The 21,058-nt window shown below is 44.8% G+C and overlaps 1 protein-coding gene across 8 annotated transcripts in view; it reads right to left on the bottom strand.

Annotated features, from left to right (window-relative positions):
- The window catches only part of NF1 (neurofibromin 1), a 2,143,703-nt gene extending 2,125,619 nt beyond the window's left edge, over window positions 1–18,084 (bottom strand). For 3 of the 8 annotated variants that reach the window (XM_078679713.1, XM_078679719.1, XM_078679717.1), the window contains exon 1: window positions 17,811–18,084. In XM_078679713.1, coding sequence (XP_078535839.1) covers window positions 17,811–17,870 — 60 coding nt within the window. In that variant the 5' untranslated portion in view covers window positions 17,871–18,084. The remainder of the gene's footprint in view (window positions 1–17,810) is intronic. The other 5 variants (XM_078679715.1, XM_078679720.1, XM_078679718.1 and 2 more) reach the window with 2 other exon arrangements.
- Window positions 18,085–21,058: the final 2,974 nt, after the last annotated feature.

Below are 21,058 nucleotides of genomic sequence, written 5' to 3'. Positions count from 1 at the left end.
TGAAACAAGCGGTTGAACCACTGGAAGATCAAGAACTGATACTGTGTACAGTGGATGTATGTTCACTGTACACTTCTATACCACATGACCTTGGAATAGCAGCAGTGGAACATGAATTATCAAATTCTGATTTGGATACTGACATGCAGGTACTACTTTTGGAACTGATGGTATTTACCTTATACCACAGTTACTTTACAGTGTTTGACAAATGGTTTTATCAGCTGTGCGGGACCGCCATGGGGAATTGTGCGGCGCCGTCGTACGCAAATATATTTATGAAATCCTTTGAAGAATCACACATATTGAATCAACCAGCATGGCAAAATTGTGGGATGCTCTATTTGCGATTTATTGATGACATTTTCATCTTATGGCCAGGAACTGAAAATGCACTGATAGATTTTTTTGAAATCCTGGAATCTAATCAATGATCGTGTTCAATTTACGTGGAGCTTCAACAGAGAGTGCATTCACTTTTTGGATGTAAAAGTTGAACGACATGCAGGCAAAGTGGCCACCACCATCTTTAGCAAACCTACTGATCGCAATTCAATTTTACATTACCAGAGTTCATCGACCTGGGTTGAAACAAAATGTACCTCTCTCCCAGATGATGCGGGTTAAACGCATTGTCTCATCTGATAACTTGTGCCAACAAGAAATGATCAACATGGTGGAGAGATTTGAAGCTCGTGGGTATCCTCAACATACACTGGACAAGGCGGTTACCCGATGTGGGAACATGAACCATGATGACCTTCTACAAGTTCGGCCAAAAACTGAGAACTCTAGGATGGTAGTAGTTTCAAAGTACACTGTCATGAGCAACCAGTTTAGAAAAATCATTTCCAACCACTGGTCTTTACTTAGTTTGGAACCGGACTTCCAGGGAGCCTTCACACAGCCACCACTGTTTGCACACACCAGGGGACGCAACCTCAAAGAGATTTTGTCCAAACCCAGGGAGCATAATCAACCCGCAATGTTTAAGGGACTAAGACCCTGCTACAACTGTAGCAACTGTAATAACTGCATACAAGGGAATGTCACCAACCACCCTATGAAGGGTCATCTATCAAACTACCGAGTTAATGCCACCTGCAACTCTGCGAATGTGATTTATATGTTGAAATGTCCCTGTGGGAAGTGCTATGTTGGCCACACTGAAAGAAAAATCTGAGTGCGGTTACTGGAACACAAGAGTAATATAAGAACTGGCAATATCAAATCCACAGTAGCAGCACATTTCTCTGAACAAAAACATACTGTAGCCCAGTTGAAATTTCTCATATTGGAGCAAGTAACACCTACACACAATAACAAAAACACTTTGCTTAAAAGAGAGAACTTTTGGATCCGCTACATGGCGACGATGCAGCCAAACGGATTAAATGACCGGATGGAATTTGTGTGTTATCTCTGAACTGTACATCTTATGTTATATCATTGCCTTATTTGTTTTTGACACAGTGTGATTATATTCAGTAACAACACGTTTATATTGTCGATCTGCACACTATTATTTTGGTTATGCCAATGGGTGTTTATTTTTACTCAGCATGTTTTCGTTTTGGTTTTAGCTTCAGCGCACCCTTCATTTTTTTGGTTTGTTCGCTTTCATCTTTTCCAACACCATTCCAAGATGGCGCCTGTTTACACATCACCGTGTAGTCCTTTGTTTATGATTAATATACACTCCTCGCGGTCACTAACCCCACCGACACTTCTTTCGTTCGAGGTCCTACGCTGGCTGTGAACTAAGGGAGTACGCGGACTTCATTAACTGTGAGTACCTCTGCGGAGGACCAGTGTAAACGCTAGCATACTAAGGCTCTTCTAACGCGTGTTGTTTTCTAACGCGTACCTATAATTTTACAGGCTGGAACCTCTGTATCTTACGAATGTAATCATTTCAGTGAGTATTGAGCACGGTAGCGCTACGTCTCTGGTGTGTTTGCACACTTCAACACTTCAGCACTCTTTTGGTATCTTTGATTACTTGGGTGTAGTAGAGCGGTATCACGTTCAGTTTTCGACTCAGGGTGTTGGTCGTCAGTTTTGTTAACACGATTTTCACAATGCACCAGTTTTTTGGTGTGGGGTATCATTGTCTATTTTTCTACATACCGGTTTATGCTCACCATTATTTTAATCTCTGTCAACACTTTAGGATGCTAATTGCACTACATATAGGTTTGAGTTGTGGTGCAACTATTTTTTGGGGCAACTGTAATGACATCATGATGTTTTCCTTTATGTTTGTAGAGCTGTCCCCTGAGGAAGGGCTTGACATCAGCCCGAAATGCATTGGGATTATTGATGATTGGATTATATCGTTTCTGGATTATGTTGGCTTTATGCATTGATGAACTAACTCATGAAACCAATGAGTATGGATTAAAAAACTGAAGAACCAACTTTTACAAAAAAAAAAACTGAAGAACCCTATTATTGCATTGTTCGAACTTTTTGGATGAACTGAATATATAACTTTAGACTTTACAATCAATTTTGCGCTGTGCACCTGGGAGCCTTCCTCCAAGTGGGGGAAGCTATGTAGTAGTCTTCCTTTGTTCACGCTGACAGGTTCAGACAGCGTCATCTCTGGTAGCACGCCACAGACATTAACATTGGTGATTATTGGTCTCACTGAGCTGTGCAAGTCGTCTCTCCAGTCCTCATATGGCAGACACTCAGAGTACACAATCAACTGGACCAAATCACTGATGTACATCCTGAAGGGATATCCACTGACCCTATCAGTTAAACGTCCTATAACGGTAGCTGGGGATACTTTTTAATATTTGGGAATTCACATCACCCGTGACCCAGGGCTCTTCATGACTCTTAACCTCCAAGCTCCCCAGCGCCGGCTACAAAAGGGTCACAAAATACTGGCAAACACCCCCGTTAACACTTTTAGGAAAGGAGGCCCTTTTTAAGATGATGGTGCTCCCGAGGTTTCTGTATGCCCTGCAAAACGCCCCTTTCCTGGTCCCCCAGTCCTACTTCCAAGCAATAGAAGCAGAAGTCACAAAACTCCTATGGAATAATAAACCAGTACGCATAGCTATGACAAAGTTATTCCAAACATGGTACAATGGCGGTATCGTACGCCCAAGTATACTATTGGGAATCTCAGCTGTCATCAATCACTGGCTCCATGTCCCGCGCACAGATCCAGCCTATGGCCTCGACAGACTAGAACTGGGCGAGGAGGGATTATATTGCGCGCTTTATAACAAGACACAAGCCTGGATAGGCCCAACGAACCATGTACTTCAAGTGTGGAACATGGTGCGCAGAAAGTTGGGATGGCATGATAAAAAATAAAAAAATTAAATCTCACAAGCAACACCCCTCTGGATCACAAATAAACTAGGTAGGCTGGGTAAGAGCAAAAGCTTCAATCACTGGGACAACACAGAGATATCTACGTTTAGGTTCTCTGGGTGCGGGGAAAGATGGTCCCCTTCGAGCAGCTCCAGATGCAATACAAGAAGGCGCAGACGGAACAGTTCCGTTATCACCAGATCTAACACGCACTAGAGGCAGTAATTTCCCCTGGCACTACTCCGCCCGAGGCCTCTCCGTTAGAGGATAGACTACTAACGGATCACATGACCACAAGAGCAATCTCCATGACATATCATTAGATTATAAACAACATGCCTGACCCCATGCAAAGGCTCCGAAACAAATGAGAGGGGGAAGCGGGGGGAGGGGGACTCGATGACACAGAATGGCAGGAAGCGCTTGCCTCGCCCAGAGAGGTAGCTATCACGTCCAAGCTGCGACTAGTGCAGCTTAAAATACTCCACAGAATATATTATACTAGAACCACGCTCTGCCTACAACAGTGTGGGACTCAGATCTACTGACAATGCCTCGTGAACCAGAACTGTCTTAATGTAAAGGACTCTAAAGTATATGCGGTCATGCCCACAAACGCAACAAATGTATTAAGTTATGATGATCCTGACAAACGATTTATACTGTATGTGATAATACTTTATTTCTTGATGTGATGAATCTGAATATAATTGTGCCACATATGTTTAATAAAAAGTTTTTTTATAAACAACTATTCAAATAAATAAGAAGTTTCTGCATGTGCTCTCATTTTGTCTTCGGTGTTTGTTATTTGCATGGAGTTATACCGTCTTCTTGGAAAGGAGGTGTTGTGGTGCCTTTATATAACAAGCAAAGTCACGCGATTTGTGACACGAATGTGGTATGAGATTAACCCCTTCGACGCTCATGACGAGCTGGGCTCGTCATGGCGTAGCCTCCTCGCACGCTCATGACGAGCCCAGCTCGTCACGTAAAGTGCGGTTTCGCAAAACCCAGCGTACGGGCGGAATTCCGCCCGCACGCATGCGGTTAAAGAAAACGGTGACATGTTGTGGGATATGGCATTTTGTTTTGTTATTTTAGTAAAATTAAACCAGAAATTCAGTATGTCGAAGTCTGAACCAGTCTATGCTTACAAATTTAATGTTATGATTGTTAGCAATTTTTGATATTTTTTTTAGTTGAACCTTGCACGCATAGAATGCGAGTACTTAGCAATAATAATAATAATAATAATATTAATACCAATAACGACAATGATTCTATTTACTATGTTCTCGTTAGCAATAACAAAATGGAAAATAAATTAGCAATGATCATAATTGAGTTTTTGCGTGAAACCCCGTTTTGAACAGCATAAAAACACAAGTAGTTGGATATTACTGTTGAGTAGTTACGTTGCAGTCAGTGTCCGTGGGGAAGGCAGCGACCGGTGCCTTCCCTCAATTTCTAAACGTAAGATGAGGGGTAGGCTGCTCAGCTCACTTCTATAATCCAGGGCCTAACATTGCAATATAAACTTAAATAACTTTTCAAAAGATACAGGAGAGCACGCAAACAGAACTCTGAAATTACCTCTTCTCGTGTGCGGCCTGCCTAGCAGTTCTGCGTGGCTTGAGCCCGCCTGCACCCCACAGGGTTCTTTCTTTATATATTTCCCAATAGTGCTGCTTGGTGGTGAAGAGGTCGGGCGGGGACAGGTGCTGCAGCAGTGTGTGGCTGTGGTGTAGTGCAGACCCTCAGAGCAAGATCTGGCAGCAAATGGTCACCTCGGCCGGTGCACAGCACAGGTGTCTACACTGCACATAGCCACACCCTGCGTGTGAGGCACAAAAAACAGCTCTGCAGATACTGCGTGTGACGGCCCGTTGTAGTTAACACCTAAGTAGTTTGGCACGAAATGCCTAGCCTTTGTTTTAAAATGACACCCGGAGACCAATATAACGACATTTCGTAATTGTTCCACAATATAGTGCTTCATGGGGAAAAAACCCTATTATAGATTGCTACTTTTGTTTCAACAAATTATGAGCAAATACAAGTGAATGCACATGACATGTATCAAAGAGTTTCCATATATAGTTGTAAATCTATGTGTAGCTTTGTGTACAGAATTGTGGACTGGAACATATTATAGGAAACATCCCCACTCCCCCCCCAGACACCACAGGGTGTGTGATCAGGATATTTCAGGGCTGTCCAACTTCAAAAAGGTAGTGCCTCTCTATGATCGCATGATGAGCACTAGTGATTCTGGCCCGATTCAAGCTAGCGCCAAGACACCCTAGCGTAAATGCTCGCTTAAGAAATAAATCTAAAATACCATAACACTGCGTCCTATTATGGCACATTACCTCAAGTCTGCAAGGTCCATGCGGGCTGCGCTGGCTAGGTGGCTCTTAGCACGGGTTCTCTCTCCCTTCGCCTGTCAAGGACCAGGAAACGGGCAGCTCCCACGGTGCTGGCCCTCTGGGCGGATACACAACTGCTGGGCCCTGAGCTCAGGAGGAGGAAACCTCTGCCATGAGAGGTACTGTGTGTGGGGGGAGCAAGGGGACACCAGGCACTTTACAAATGGTATGGGAGAATTATCCACACACAGACCTCTTTCTCCACATATAAACTCAATATTCACGGAAAACACGCGTAGTGCTTAAGGCACGAGAGGGCATTTAAAAAAAGTTTGTTTTTAACTAATGTGTTTAGTAACTGTACAATAAATGACTTGTCTGCATCTAAACCAGACCTCGTTTTTGTGTGAGGAGCGTTGCTGACGGCGCAACCAACAAGCCAACGAGCTGTTTTCGTATGCAGCTCGGGGTCCACTGATGACTAATACTAAAAACACAGAGAACAATCATGTAATAAATTACATTCGAGTGCGTCCTAGTGCCATGTAAACACCGTACCAAGGACATCGAGGCAGAAGCCAAACACTTGTTGCGCTACTCTTGCATATAAATGAGCAGATACGTTTCCCTACTTGTTACGCAGCGTGTGTGGTGCTTGTGCAAGTGGGCACATTATAACCTGCGCGCTCCGGAATCTGCTGCCAGTTTTTACTTCCGACTTTTAGTTCTTGGTGTAAAAACAGTTTGCCATTGTCAACATACCATGGCTCAAGTCAGTGACGTAACAAAGCTCCCCCCCAAAGTGCATGGAGAGGAGCCCCCCATACTCCGGACCCAGTGAGGAGTTCCCATGTCAACCCATGCACAGTCTGTGTGGAAGCCGCCGTAGAGCCGGTGCAGGCAGTTGTTGGCATCCACCAGCAGCCTGGTCTGTGGAGTCCTCTGCCTGAGCTAAAATAATAAAAAAACAATCGGAAAGTAAAAGTACCATTTGTACGCGTTGTGCCTTATGACTGGAGTGCCTGAAAAGCGGCGAGCAAAAGAGACGCCGTGCACGTGCACATCCCCTGTCCGGGCAGGCACGGCAAAAAGGGGACAGGGAGTGAACAAACATGCCTCCCTTACAATTAAAAGCACAGATTTTTCACGCGTGCCAATCGGAAGCAAGGGTGGAGCTTCCACCCGCTTCGGAAGCTAAATCAGCGACAATAGATTTTGCAAGCGAGCAACGCATGCACTGCGTCACTAGGCGAGACCTAAAAAGGGTCCTAAAACCAATGTCTTCAGACAGATTGCATTATTGGATGCGAATGGGAAACGGTTCGCTAAGAGTAATCTTCTTCACTTTCAGGATTGGGTATTTGGTAATAATCTTGTTCCCGCGCAGCAGACTGGTTTTCATAAGCACTGTGGTACTCAAAACAATATTACAGCCCTCCAAACATTGATTGTAAAGTATCCTGTGGGTAAAAGTATGGCCTTATATTCTGCTTGTATTAATTTCTCCACAGCATTCGACAGGGTTGACCGTGGGATGCTGTGGAGAAAACTGGCTGCACTCGGGACCCCCATGCACTTGCTTAAGTTAAATGTTGCTCTGCATTTAACTTGGACTCAGGTCCTGATGGGAGGGAACCAGGGTCTGTCTAGTAAAGTAGAGACATATAATGGTTTGAAGCAGGGGTGCTTAATTGCGCCCCATCTTTTTTCCCTTGACATACACGATTTATCATGCAGAGGGGGACAGTGTAGGGGGATGCTCCTAAATTAGGAACAATAAGCGTTAGTTGTCTTCTTAACGCTGAAGATGTTATTCTGTTAGACATAACCCCAATAGGACTACAGAGGCATCTTTCTGAGCTCTGAACCTATGCGGATGAACACTTTTTTTAAATAAACATCTTGAAGAGCAAAGTCATGGTTTTTAGGTCCCAGTGATAGGAAGAATTTGCACTGGTTTATAGGAATGATAAGCTGGGAGTGGTGAAGTTGTACCCATATCTGGGTAGAATTTTTTCTATTAACGGTCTAAATCGGGATCACATCTGCCAGTGTAGAAGCAAGGCACTGTCCCAAGCTTCAGCCATACGCAGACTATATAAGTGTTGCATGCCAAGGCATTTTGCTCATGTTTTGGCAGAATACAAGATTAAAATTACGCCTTCATTGAGCTACGCATTTGAAGTATAAGAAGAGAGGTATTGGTTCTTCTTTGAGAAGGTTGAATGCCGCATTTGGGGTCAAATTTGTATTTTGAATTGGGGCTCCTCTCTACGAACGTGTTTGCCATGGCAGCTGTCTTAAATTGGGGGAATAACATTTTGAATAGTGACTCCGGTTTGCATTAAAGCTTGAAGTGCCGTCTTCTCAAATTACATGAAAGCTGTGGATATGTTGAAAATTGCTCGGAGTGAGTTAGCACCTTTACCAGAGCTTATTTTGAAAATTTTAATTTCAAAAATCAATTTATGAAGTTAGTTGGAAAAGGGATATTATACGGTGTACTCAGCATGCCAGAATGACATAGTAGTGGAGAGTAGTATCAGTAAACAACCTCAGCCGTATGCTCTATGGAACCTTTCTAATGGTGTGCGTAGATCTATTTTGTTACTAAAGCCGAATTAGCTACTGCTAAGAATTATCACTGGAGCCTGGGAAGGATTATCATGGGATGAGAGGCGGTGCAACCTTTGTGGGAACTATGTTCAAGACCTAAATCATGTGTTATTTGTTTGTCCACTTCAACATCCACTGCGACGCCATTTGCTCATAACAATTTTTTTAAAGTTTGATATTACCTCAGTAGCGGAGGCCCGGAAATGTTTTTTTGCGGCACCATCGAAATAGCTTTTTCAAAGATTTTTTTTTAAAAATAAACCTTTATTAAACATTTTTCAGATATGCTCATACTTTTTAACTTTACATTAACTGCATGCAGCTCCACATTTAAGAGATAAAAATCTTTTGACATAAAGATGCCCTATCAGTGTTAATAGGTTTACTCTATGGGTACGGTTTTGTGAAGCTGAATGAATTGTATTATTAGAAGTACTGCATAAGCGTTGCATTGTGAAACATTTTTGCACTATTCATCTGTTGCATTTACTATGCTTGGACAGAACTGTTTTGCAATGATTAAGTAAAAAACTTAATAGTGCTAGCATGTTATTTTTCCGAGGGGCCTTTTATCAAAGATGGGTATATTTGTATATTGAAAGACTTCAATCTTTCAATATACAAATTAAATAAACTTCAAATTAAATAGACTTCAGTCTTTCAATATACAAATTAAATAAATAACAATATTAATTATATTAATATATAAATATATTATTAAATTAAATAAACAATAACAATATTATTTTTAAAAAACTGTCTTTTTTTTACATTGTGTGAATTGCTTTTTAGAAATTGGGTGTATTTTATGTGGATCTCTTCGAGTTCCAAATCATAATAAAAATAATTTGACAGTGATTCGGGGTCGCGACCCTGCCAACAAAAAAGCTGCAATTTAGTTTTTTGATTTTCTGAATATCTGATTGGGTTATATTACTATCATCTGCTACTAAAGAAGCAACAAGCATTTGCAATGCAATAGGTCTCGCATTTGAGAGAGTTTAAGTTATTGGCTTTGTAAATGACAATGCCTTTTATTTATGTTTTAAAAACCAATACATAAATAAAAGGCACTGTCATTTAAAATGCCAATAGCTCAAACTCTCACAACTGCGAGACCTATTGCATTGCAAATGCTTGTTTAGCAGGGAGGTGTGTCTGAAGGGAGTTGATTGTGCAGGGAGGTTTGCCAAACTATAGGTTTGATTACACGTGGAGTTTGTGTTCACGTGGAAAACTATTGGCAAGAACTTGAGCCTGTATAGTTATATGAGCAGTGAACTGTGTCTTCATGGGGATGCAGTCGCATGGAGCTGTGCCCACAAACAATTGTGCCTGCAGGACACTGAATGCGCAGGTATGACTCTGCAAGGGTAGTTTTGTGGCAGGGTGCAGTTGTTTCTCAGTGAGCTCGTCTCACAGGGGGTTATGTCTGCAGAGTTGAGTGTGCAGGAAGTTGAGAGTGCAGGGAGTTAGGTGTGTGGAGAGAGCTGTCTACCTGCAGCAGTGTTTGCACCGAGTTTTGTCTGCACAGTTTCGTGTCTGTGTGACATGTCGCTCCCACACGGACCTGTCACCTCAGGGAGTTTGCATGAAGCCGCAGGATCGCCCTACCTTGCAGTCGCTGAGGTTCTGCAGCACTTCCTTCCCTCCCGAGGTCCTGATCTCGATGCCAGCGACGCCGTTGCCCGTGGCCGACTGAGGGGGCCCCGGGTCCCCTTGCCTCTTCTCCTGGGGCACCTCCGACTTGCTGGGGCTGCGGGGGCTCCTGGCACCCTTCTGCCCCACTCCCAAGGCGCCAAAGTCCAGCGTCTTGGACTCGAAGGCCCCCCCCTCGCTGCTGAACATGCCCCGTACTTCACCCGGGGCACCTGGGCAGTGGTGCCCGGCCGGGCCAGGTAGAAGGGCAGCTCCTCCTCCGGGTCCTCCTCCCGGGTCCGCCGGTTCCCCGAAGCCATGCTGGGAGTCTCAGGGGACAGAGGACGGGCGAGAGGGGGAGAAGAGAGCTGGGGGCGCAGGGATGGGGCTGAAAGTGGGGAGAACTGGGAGGGAGGGGCTGGTCGGTGATGGGTGGCGAAGCTGAGAGAGGCTACTCAGAGGGAGGGCGGAGGGGGCTCGGACTCCGAGAGGATGATAGAGCAGAGCGAGAGAGGTGCCAATGAGGTTGTGAGAGCGGGGAGTGACGAGCGCCGCACCGACAGGGACGGACGGAGGCTGGGGGGAGGAGAGAGCGGGCAGGGAGTGGAGGCTGAAGCAGAGAAGAGAGCAGGGTGGGACGGGGGCTTTAACAGAGAGGAGAGAAGAGCAAGCGGCGAGGGCGCCTGGAGGGCAGAAAAGGGAATGTGGAGGAAATTCGGATGTAGGAGGCTAGAGCTGAGAAGGGTGTAGGTAAACTCAGAAAGTGCGACGCAGGTAGGATAGGGAGCAACTAGTGGGATACTGATGAAGATGGGGTACAAGGAATGAAGAGATGCAAGTGTAGTAGGGGGAGTAGATGAAAGGAAGGCGTAGAAAGTTGAGACTGAGCGAGAGAGAAAATTAGAAACAGAAGTTTTAGAGGATGGGTGGTAGATAGTAGTGCAGATGAGAGCAGCCGGGTCACAAGAGGTCAGAGCCTGTGTGCTGTGAGGTAGTGGAGTAGGGCGTGTGGAGAGCAGCAGGGTTCCCGGAGGGGAACTTCAAAGAGATATTGGAAGTTTAATTCTGGAATATGCCGCTATGGTTGCCTCCACCTTTTATTTAATTGCTTACTCGCGCCATATTTAAATGAGGGAGGGAGCCCACCCCTCGTATGCCTTTAATTCACCACCGCAGCCCAGGAGTTTATTCAAGTCCCCGCCGGGCCGCCGCGCTGCCTGCGACGACCCGGAAGCGGTTGGCCAGTCGGCCAATTCCATCGCGGCCCCAACCGGAAGTCCCGCCCCATCGCGGCGAGAGCGCGAGAGCTGCCCGAGGAGCCACGAAGGCTCCTGATTGAGTCCCGGTCCCGAGATGGGGGACCGGGTGAAGAGCGGCCGGGCGCATGGGGAAGGCGGGGCTCTCATGTGGTGAGAGAGCCCCGCAAAGCGCTACCGCCGCCCGAGAGCCAGAACCGCCAGAACAGGTGAGTGTGTTGAGGGAGAGGAGGGGTGAGTGGGGGTGGGGTGTACACGTGTGTGTCTGATTGAGTGTGTCTGTGCGTGCGTCTGTCTGTTTAAGGGGGGGTTCGTGTGTGTATGTGCGCATGCGTGTGTGAGGCTTAGTTTGTGAATGGGAATGTGAGGCACGGCGACGTGCGCGCTCCCGAGGTCAAATCTCGGCAAGGGAAAGCGCGTGGAACTCTGCTGTACACATTCCCCGAAAAGTAACTACATAAGTTGTCTCGCCAGACAGCAAAGCTTTGCTTTGCTTTCGTCTAGGCGAGACCTAAAAACATCAGGAATAAGACTACTCTACCCATTAGCAACAGCAGCATTCTCAATTAGAAACACACTGAGCCCCATACTGAGGTCGAGATCTACGCATGAGTGTGGCCAAATTGGATGCCTATGTACTTCAGTAACCCTGGCTGCCATATCAATCTACATGCCAACAACATTCAGGGTATTTCAACCATTTTATAAGGCACACTGCAATCTTTTACGTTTCACGCTTGTGCTATTACTCAAATATAGGTGAATGGACTTATCACAATTTCAACATGCAAACTTATACACAGTCAAATCCACCAGGAATGCACACAAAGTCCGTTCGTGAGACTGCCCCAGTGCCACTCCGAGTCCTATGCCTCCTGCAAATGACTATGACATGCACGTTTTTGCTTTTAGGGAAAAAAATTAATTTCAAAAATTACTATAGCCCGATTTTTTGCACCGTACCCTAAAGCATAAGTGGTCAGGGTGAAAACACCACAAATTAAATGTACTACAATTTCTTTACAATTACTTTGATTATCTTGTGCAAGTTTCAATCTGCATAGCTATTAAAGAGTAATATATCATGGATGGTATACTTCCATAAAGAAAGCCAGAATATGAGACTCCATGAACAGTGTTGATTTTAAGGTTTTAAAAAAATGGCAGATTAGGTTATTCCAATTTGCTGCCTTGCAATAGGTTTAGAACAATGCATCAAAAGAAAAAAAGGAGATGAAGCACACATCTGAAAACAATACCCTAGTTCTGTACTGTCTCAGGCATATTGGCCAAAAATCATATTTCCAAAATGATTTTCTTAATGTGAAACTAGTTATGTACAATTCCTGAACAGGTGCAAAGGGAAAAAAACAGTGCACTGATCAAAATGAGCAAACTGGTTGGAAGTCTTTAGTGCATAATAACGGGAAAGGTTGATTCAATGGTTAAATTAAGGATTTTGTGCATTTTAGGTTCATGGCGATTTTCATTTGCAAGCTTAATGTTTGTACAAATGGATACCTCCCGGCGAGAAGCAGTTAGTATACTCAGTTTTACCTTCATATTAAACAGAAATTACATTATTTCCAGTAAATCATGCAAAAAAAACAAGTGGATGCAACTTAAATACACTTGAATGCTACAATTAACAAGAAAAATCTGGAAGCATAATGAATAAAAATTCTTTACTTTCCACCTAACCAGTCTTGTTTTATTACAGTAACTCAGTTTGTTAAAGAATACAGTAGGATCTCGGCCACGCCTCAAATTTTAATACAATTTAAGTTCATGTATTCCGTTTGGCTCTTAAAATTTGAGTTTTTAGAGATAGCTATAAAAGTATATTAGAAGGAACCCTTTCTCCAGTAACAAAAGACAGAGAAAGAAAGAAGTGGGAAAGGGAGTGCAAAGCTGGAAACCAAGCAGTGACTGGCAGCTCAGAAACAACAGCTAATGGGCAGACTAGGCGAATCTACTGTCATGACCCATCTCATTCCGATATTTTATAGACTGTGGAAAAAATTAACTAGCCACCAACGAAGTTCCGGCACCGAAGCTCATTTGTTTTAACGTTTTTATATAAAGCTAAGAATGCTCATTTAACGAAAACTCATTAAAGATCCTGGATAGACTTTTATATCCTTTCCTTCTAATGAACAGAATCTCTCTATGGTACAAAATGCGGGACCATTGAGAAAGCATAAAAGACGCATCCAAATGTCCACTTGATACACATGCCCCCAACCCAATCTGCACAAAACTATTAATCATTTAGGAGCAGAAAGTAAAAAAAAAAAAAAAAAAAAAAAACACTCCTTCAGTACTGTGCTCCTAGAATGGATGAATTATTGTAAAAGGACAAGTAGACCCAATTCATAACTTGTCAGGGACCTTTGGGTAATTGAAATTTTCTCAATAGACAGTGGTCCCCAGACAAAAAATAGTTGAAAGATAATAAATATAGACCCAATCAGTACTATACTGTAGAAATCTGTCCAGCCAGTCAGATATTTAATGTGCAAACAATTCAATATTTACAAAGAACAAACAAGAAGCAAATTTTAAGTGGAGCACAAGCCTGTGTCCAACTTTAGCAAGAAAGACGAACAACATAAAGTGAGGGGTTCAGGCAAGGGAAAATTTTGGTTTTCAGCACATTTCTCATAGAACAAACAGAATATACAGTAGACACCATTACACAAAAATAAAGACATTTTAAACAAGCGTACATGGTGTACAAGGTGTCGACGGCGTTTCGATCCCTTATGAAAATACTGGGATCATCTTCAGGACATTTTAAAAAGCATGCCTGTTTACATATGACTTAATTGCCTGCGTCAATGGCCAGGCTGCTTTTGGAGGCAAGATAAAGAATGACCGGCGTAGAACCATATAAGAAAAGGTCTTGGTGCAGGTACGAGGAGTGAAACCGGGTAGCAGGGTTCCAAGGTGATCATAGTTCAAGTTGGTGCAAGCCGTTTGTGCAGACTGCGAGCTAGATTCTTGTACCAGTGCGGTTAGGGAAGATCCAGAATGTAAATTTAGCAATGTAAACCAAGCCGCGGATGCGGTCTTAAGTAGGGTTCCGGAACCATGCGTCTCCAGTCTTCAGTCTGTTATGACTTGAGTGTTGCCGGTCAGAGAAATCACCGGCAACACTCATGTCGCGACAGGCTGAAGACGCATGGTTCCAGAACCCTACTTGAGACCGCATTTTCATTTACATTCTGGATCTTCCCTAACCGCACTGGCACAAGAATCTAACTTGCAGTCCACACAAACGGTTTGCTCCAACTTGAACTATCGTCACCTTGGAACCCTGCTACCCCGTCTCAGCCTTCCGGTACTTCACCCCTCGTACCTGCACCCAGATCTTTACTTATATGGTCCCACGCCGGTCACTCTTTATCTTGTCTCCAAAGGCAGCCTGGCCATTGACGCAGGCAATTAAGTCATATGTAAACAGGAATGCTGATTAAAATGTCCTGAAGATGATCCCAGTATTTTCTTATGGGATTGAAACGCAGTCGACACCTTGTACACCATATATGCTTGTTTAAAATGTCCTCATTTTTGTGTAATGGTGTCTACTGTATATTCTGTTTGTTCTATGAAAAAGGTTCTGACAACAAACATTTTCCCTTGCCTGAACCCCTCACTTTATGTTGTACGTTTTTCTTGCTAAAGTTGGATACAGGCTTGTGTCCCACTTAAAACTGTTTCTTGTTTATTCTTTGTAAATATTGAATTGATTGCACATTAAATATCTGTCCGCCTGGACAGATTTCTACAATATAGTGCTGATTGGGTCTATATTTATTGTCTTTCAACTATTTTTCCACTGAGGATGGATGAAAACACTTCAACTCACACAAGGAGGAAACAAAGAGAAAGGAGCAATAGGAGATGAGAGTAAACACTGCTAGTACATTTAACCACTCTTCCTAACCAGCAACACAGTCTTCAGTCAAGCCAGAGAAGATCACACTGAACAAGACACAAGTGGGGAAATCATGCACCCAACAACGCTTGTGGCAGCAACACAAAGTCAAACACCAGAGGAACACAGCTAAGCAAGTCAGGAGAGACAGAACTAGGTGTTCAAGCTTCCTCAGCACATAAACTGTATTTAGCTGATTGTGCAACCACACGTCACAACCAACCTCAGGCTGCGAAAAAAACTTGCAGACAATGCATGAGTACCAGGTTTAAGAAACAAACACTGATGGAAAGACCATGGTCATGATAGAAGACAAATGCAAGACCAAAGCAAACACAGCAGATCAAAATTTAACATGTAGTAAAGGAATTCAACACAGCAAGCAATACAAGAATTTTTGTCAATGCAGTCAATAATATAACCATGACAGAATCCGACTAAACGTGCATTGTTAGCCCTGGGTATCAACACATCCTACATGGTACTGCATGAATTTTACAACCTACCCTCATCCAAAAAAACTTCGAAGCAATAACGAAGACTAAGATGGGATTGTTTACAACAAGGAATAAAGGGTATAGGATATAGAGTTGCAACCCAAATAAAAATGAAGAAATACAAAAACAAAGCAAAAGAAAGTTAGTAGGCAACGAGCAAACAAGGCGGCTAAAACAGAAGGGTAAAGTCAAGCCAAACATTTACAAGTGCAACTAGACTGGGTGGGCAAGAGGCAAACACAAATGAAGGCAGAACAAGAAATACATGCAGTCATGTACAGCCACTCCAAGAGGATTTTCGAGCAGGCCAAATGGGAATCGTTTTTATTTTCAGAAAAGGTTAATAATAAAGTATACCCAAAATAGGTAGAATTGAACTAACTGGAGGAACAGCCACAAGTTAAAGAAGGTAGCAAACCAATACAGCTCGAAAGGAAGACACAAATCAGGCAAATGACCAAGAAAACAAAAATGCGACAGACTGACGAGATGAGGGATGGCTTTGGACCCAGTGTGCCTTAAAAGGCAAAAACAAATAAATCAGGGTAATTGATGCAAGTGGGAAGCAGGGAAGATGCAAGTGCTAACAGGGGGTAATGGCACCAGTCAATGCAATGAGGAAGCAAGGGGATTGCTAATTTGCTTTGACTGAGTGTTACAGCCAATCAGAATACAAGAACTGGACAGGGATCAGGGATACATCAGCAGTGAAAGAACGGAGAAAATAAAAAAAAATAATGATTCGCCTTCTCAGAAAGTTAAAATGTAGAATTTAAATTGTGGAAACGTTGAGCCCAACAACAGTTTAGAGAGAAAGAGAAACCCAGATGTTATTGCTAATGGATTAACAGGTGCATAGGTAAGAGCCACAGTATTTTGCTTGGGGTGGTTCAAGCATGGTCCAGCAAAACAAACCGGAGAGGAAATGGCACCTAAACATAAACAAGGAAAACATGGATGGAGAAGCAGAGCCCGAGGGTAAGGCAAGCACTGCAACCCATGGTAGGAGTGGCTGAAAACGCCAGGCAAGTCCGGAGAGATGAAGCAACTTCGCAACACACATAATAAAGGATTGCTCCCTGCTCACCAACAAAACGCGCCTGCAAAGGCTATGCGTGGGCGACGGGTCTGACTATGTTATAAGTATGGAGAAGGGAGGAACGGCAGCGACAACTGGGACAAAAGCAATGAATATTTGGACAGCCCAGCGATGTACCACAAATAAGTACGATTAGTAAGGCCATTCTGGGAGGGAGAGAGAGCACGGAGTACGTGGGAACGGGTGGACAAGCGCAAGAAACTGAAGAGTTCAAAGGAGGCTACAAAACAGTCATAACAGGGCGCGAGCTGCAGTGATTAGGCTTGATGACAGGAGAGGTAAACACTAGTCAGAAGGGGGCTAGTTGCTGGCTGGGACTGAGTATCATATACATGAGGAGGTCAATAACTTGATGCAGTCAAATTTAGTATGACAAAGCAGCGAGGGAAGAACACGGGGTACAGATGGAGATGCTAGGAGGGAGCACAAGAGAATACACGTGGGAATATAGGATGATAACAGCGAAGCATGTGCAAGGAAGGAAGCATGCACGCAAGACAAAACGGACGGAGAAAATGCATGAGGACACAAGGCGTGAGCATGCACAGTTCAAATGTGCAGGAGGGCATGATAATATGAGAGTGCACATTGAGATCACACAGAAGGGCTTCCAGATGTACCTATGGGGGCGGGAGGGTGTTCATGAGACGGGAGAGCATGAAGAGAGGAGCAATACACAAGGGAAATAAAAAATAGCACTGAGAGGGCGGGATCCATAGGTAGAGATGCTAAGCAGATGCTTTGGATGAAGCAGATGAGCAAGGAGAAATCGTCTAGGAAAGGGCGCATTCATGACGAACGTGAACATAGGACAGGAGTGGGTATAAATAAACATGGTGCAATAGATGACATGCACTAGAATCGAGATAGTCAGCAGAGAAGATGCATACAGTACAGATGCATTGGGCGACATAGAATGATGAAGGCGAGGGCAACCTCAAGCCTATTTTGTTAGGTGACAGCAGCGCGAGGAAGGGTAACACGGCCACAGTGATAGAGTAGCGCATCATCCCCAGTCTGACTCTGCGGGCAGCCCCAGCCCAGACCCTCCTTTACCTGATCATCGAACCTGTTCATCACGGCCTGCACCCACTCCACCGGCTTGTGAGCCGCCATGTCCGGGCGCCCACCCGCCCTCCGGGCTGCTGTGGCCGCGCTTCCTGTCCGTGCTCAGCGCTATTCCGGGGGCCGCAGCTCTCTAAGCCTCCTCCGCCTCCTCCTCCTCCCTGCTGCTTGCTCTCCCCTCGGCAGCCATCACAGCGGAGCCGCCATGACACCCGACCGGAAGCCTCAGCCTTTTCCACTCCGCCGCCAGGACGCATGCGCGTGAGGGGGGTGAAAGGAGGGGGGCTTTCATTAATGAAAAGGAGAGAGAGCAGAGCTTGATGATGTCATAGCCCATGCCTGGGTGCAGGGGAGGGAGGACGGGTTGACAGCGCACCCTGCACAGACCCTATATCTCACACACGCACGCGCTCGCGCTCCCTCCCGGGACTGAACCTGTCATGTGCACACTCACACAATACACATTATCAACCTGCACAGGACCTAAATCATGTACTCAGAACCCGACAGTAACAATGTTATGCATCACAACAGATTTAGAATCTCCCTGCAAAACACCTGAACCATATTACTCATAGCTCCCATATACACAATATCACCCTACTCTAAAACATACATGCACCAACTCCACACCATACCATGCACGGTCTTTACACTACTTTGAAAATTATACGGCACCCAACATACGCACAAAGGGCATTGTGCGCAATAAACTAAAAGAGACACTCGCACACTATGTCCGCCTAATCTCCATATCATGGTAAAATCATTTTGTTTATCTACTTGTTATGATAAATGTGTGAAAATGTGTCTCTGTTTTCTGGTCCCGTGGACTTTACATTCCCTCTAAAATATATTCAAATGGAACAATGGGCTTATACGACCCAAACTGACCTCTGACTGTGCCCTAAGGTTTGAGCCATCCACGTAGTTAAAGGTGTGTGGGGGGTTGGAAACCGGCTCCTTTTAATTTTCTTAATGCCGAAACAGCTCGCTGAGATACGCTTGAAGAAACAATGGCTAAAGTAAGAGACCCAAGGGCCGGGTACACCGTATATCGTGGTGAGATTAAGCATTTGTTGATTGCAGTTTTATATAGCGCGAACTCGGCATTGGAGCGCTTTACGTGAACACCACTTACATTCCACAGCATAGATTCATTGTAGGCATGGGGAGATTTGCCAATAATCACGGGATGTTGAGCCGACGCCGACACCGACACTCGAACCTGGTTCTTCAGTTTCAAAGTGGGCAACTCTGTCAGTAACGCCACATTCTCTCCCATTAAACTGGAAAATCCAGAAGATTATCGAGGAGGGTGACAGGCCCATGGAGGACATATCTATTGGACAGATGACACCGGTTACAGGCGCACAATACCGTTACTTATGGCTTCTCACTTGAACAACTTGTGCTTAATTTGAGCAAGTGGTTTCCGGTGCTCGGCACCAGCACTTATGACAGTCTGCCACATGGTGGGGCTGTCTGCCTAATTAGGGCAGAGCACAACACCAGCTGTTTATTAATTGGATATACATAAAAAAAAGACTAATATCTGCCACCTGTGAGAAGTTGGCCTGGCATATGCTGTCCACTAGTTATAGTGATACAAAAGGAGATGATGGACGGAACGTTTGAGCAAATCAAACACTCACCACCAGTCAACTGGTCTGGGTTTAATCCATCACCATTCTTTTGCCCACTCAGCCACCCCAGTTCAGACATGGCTATATGCAAATCAGTCTGATGTTGAAAATGGCAATGTATATGCACATAAGCGGCGTTCATTTGTGTTCACTGTACCCCTTGTTGTAAGCAGAACGGATATCGCGAAACACTGACTGTGTTATCCCGCCAGCATAGACCCATGCACACACGCACACGACAGCCATTTTAGGCACCATGGCCTCTCTGCCAATTTGTTAAACCCCCGGCACCCCTCCCTGCGCGCACTGCTCATGCATCGGCCATAAGACCCTCTCCCTCTGCGTGACCCTGCTCTAGAAGTAACACTCCTGCTTGACCCACACCCCCCCATTTCCTCCCAAGAACACCCTTCCCCTCAGCTGACAAGCCCCCCCCCAGCTGCACTTGGCCTTTCGACCCGGTCCCAAGTCCTAAGACCAAGCCCCGTGGATGTACACCCCCCCCCCTTTTTCCTGCCCAGCATAACAAAACCGTGATACACCAACCGAAGTGCCCGATCTTATCGCCTGCCCAACCTTTGATCTGATCATCCCCTCCTGCCCTCGTGTCCTGTAGGAATGTCCGGCTGAGAGATCACAATCTCTTGTTACATTTAGGAGGGGAGGATGACATCTGAGCAACTGGTATGGGAATAGGCCTGAAGCTGGGATTCCAAGCATGCTTTTTCCTACTTCAAAGCGTCTTTATTGCAATAAGGAATGTTTGTGCATCATAAACATGTGTATAAAAGACGAAGCCTCAGAGAAACTTGTTAGAGCACCTCCTGAAGACACTATGCGAGTGTCCGAAATGACAGGCTCTCCTCATGAGAAATAAAACTCTGTTCTTGTTTTCCTGCTCCCAGCGCCCGCCTCTTTATTTGGTAATTGTTCAAGATGGGAACTAAGAGGCGTCCTGCGCCAGCAGCCTGGGCATCAGGTGCGATATGGGCTGACTTTTCCACAATTGGCGTCCCAACGCGGGGTCCATCAGCGACATAAGGTCATGTAAGAGAGGTCCAGACGATGGGGTGAACATCTAGGTGATTGGAGTATACCTACCTTGAGAGGGCCCTCGTCCGGCTGCCGATTGAATGAACTTCACCGATTCCGAACGGACCTCTCTCAAGTGACCTACTGTCCTGACTGGAATCCCACAGGAATGCTGCGGTAAAAAAACATGGAGAAAGAGAACGATTGGCGCTGGAAAAGGGAAGGCGAAGAATTGCCCACACGGTCCGGTCCGGGTAAGGTTAAGTAGGACGTCTTTACGTCCGATTGGTAGGATGGCTTTATCCATCTGATTGATTGATTGATTGTACTTGAAGTATTGGTTCTCTTTGAGACATTTTCTATTTGCAAACAGCGATGAATAGGAACATTCCTCTCTCTTTGCAAATAGTTAAGGATAGGTAATGCAGACGTTTGTCCCCCATTGTAATCCGTCATGCCTATCTTTCTCCCCACTGACTGTTTGTTATTGATGTTTATCGATTATTGCTCTTTGAGATATTCCCTGTCTACAAACAAGGAAGAATAGAAATATTCTGCCCC

This window comes from Lissotriton helveticus, chromosome 3_1 (assembly GCF_964261635.1).
Source record: "Lissotriton helveticus chromosome 3_1, aLisHel1.1, whole genome shotgun sequence".
Taxonomy (NCBI): domain Eukaryota; kingdom Metazoa; phylum Chordata; class Amphibia; order Caudata; family Salamandridae; genus Lissotriton; species Lissotriton helveticus.
The sequence above is the reverse complement of the archived record's forward strand: the minus strand, read 5'-3'. Positions and strand labels throughout refer to the sequence as shown.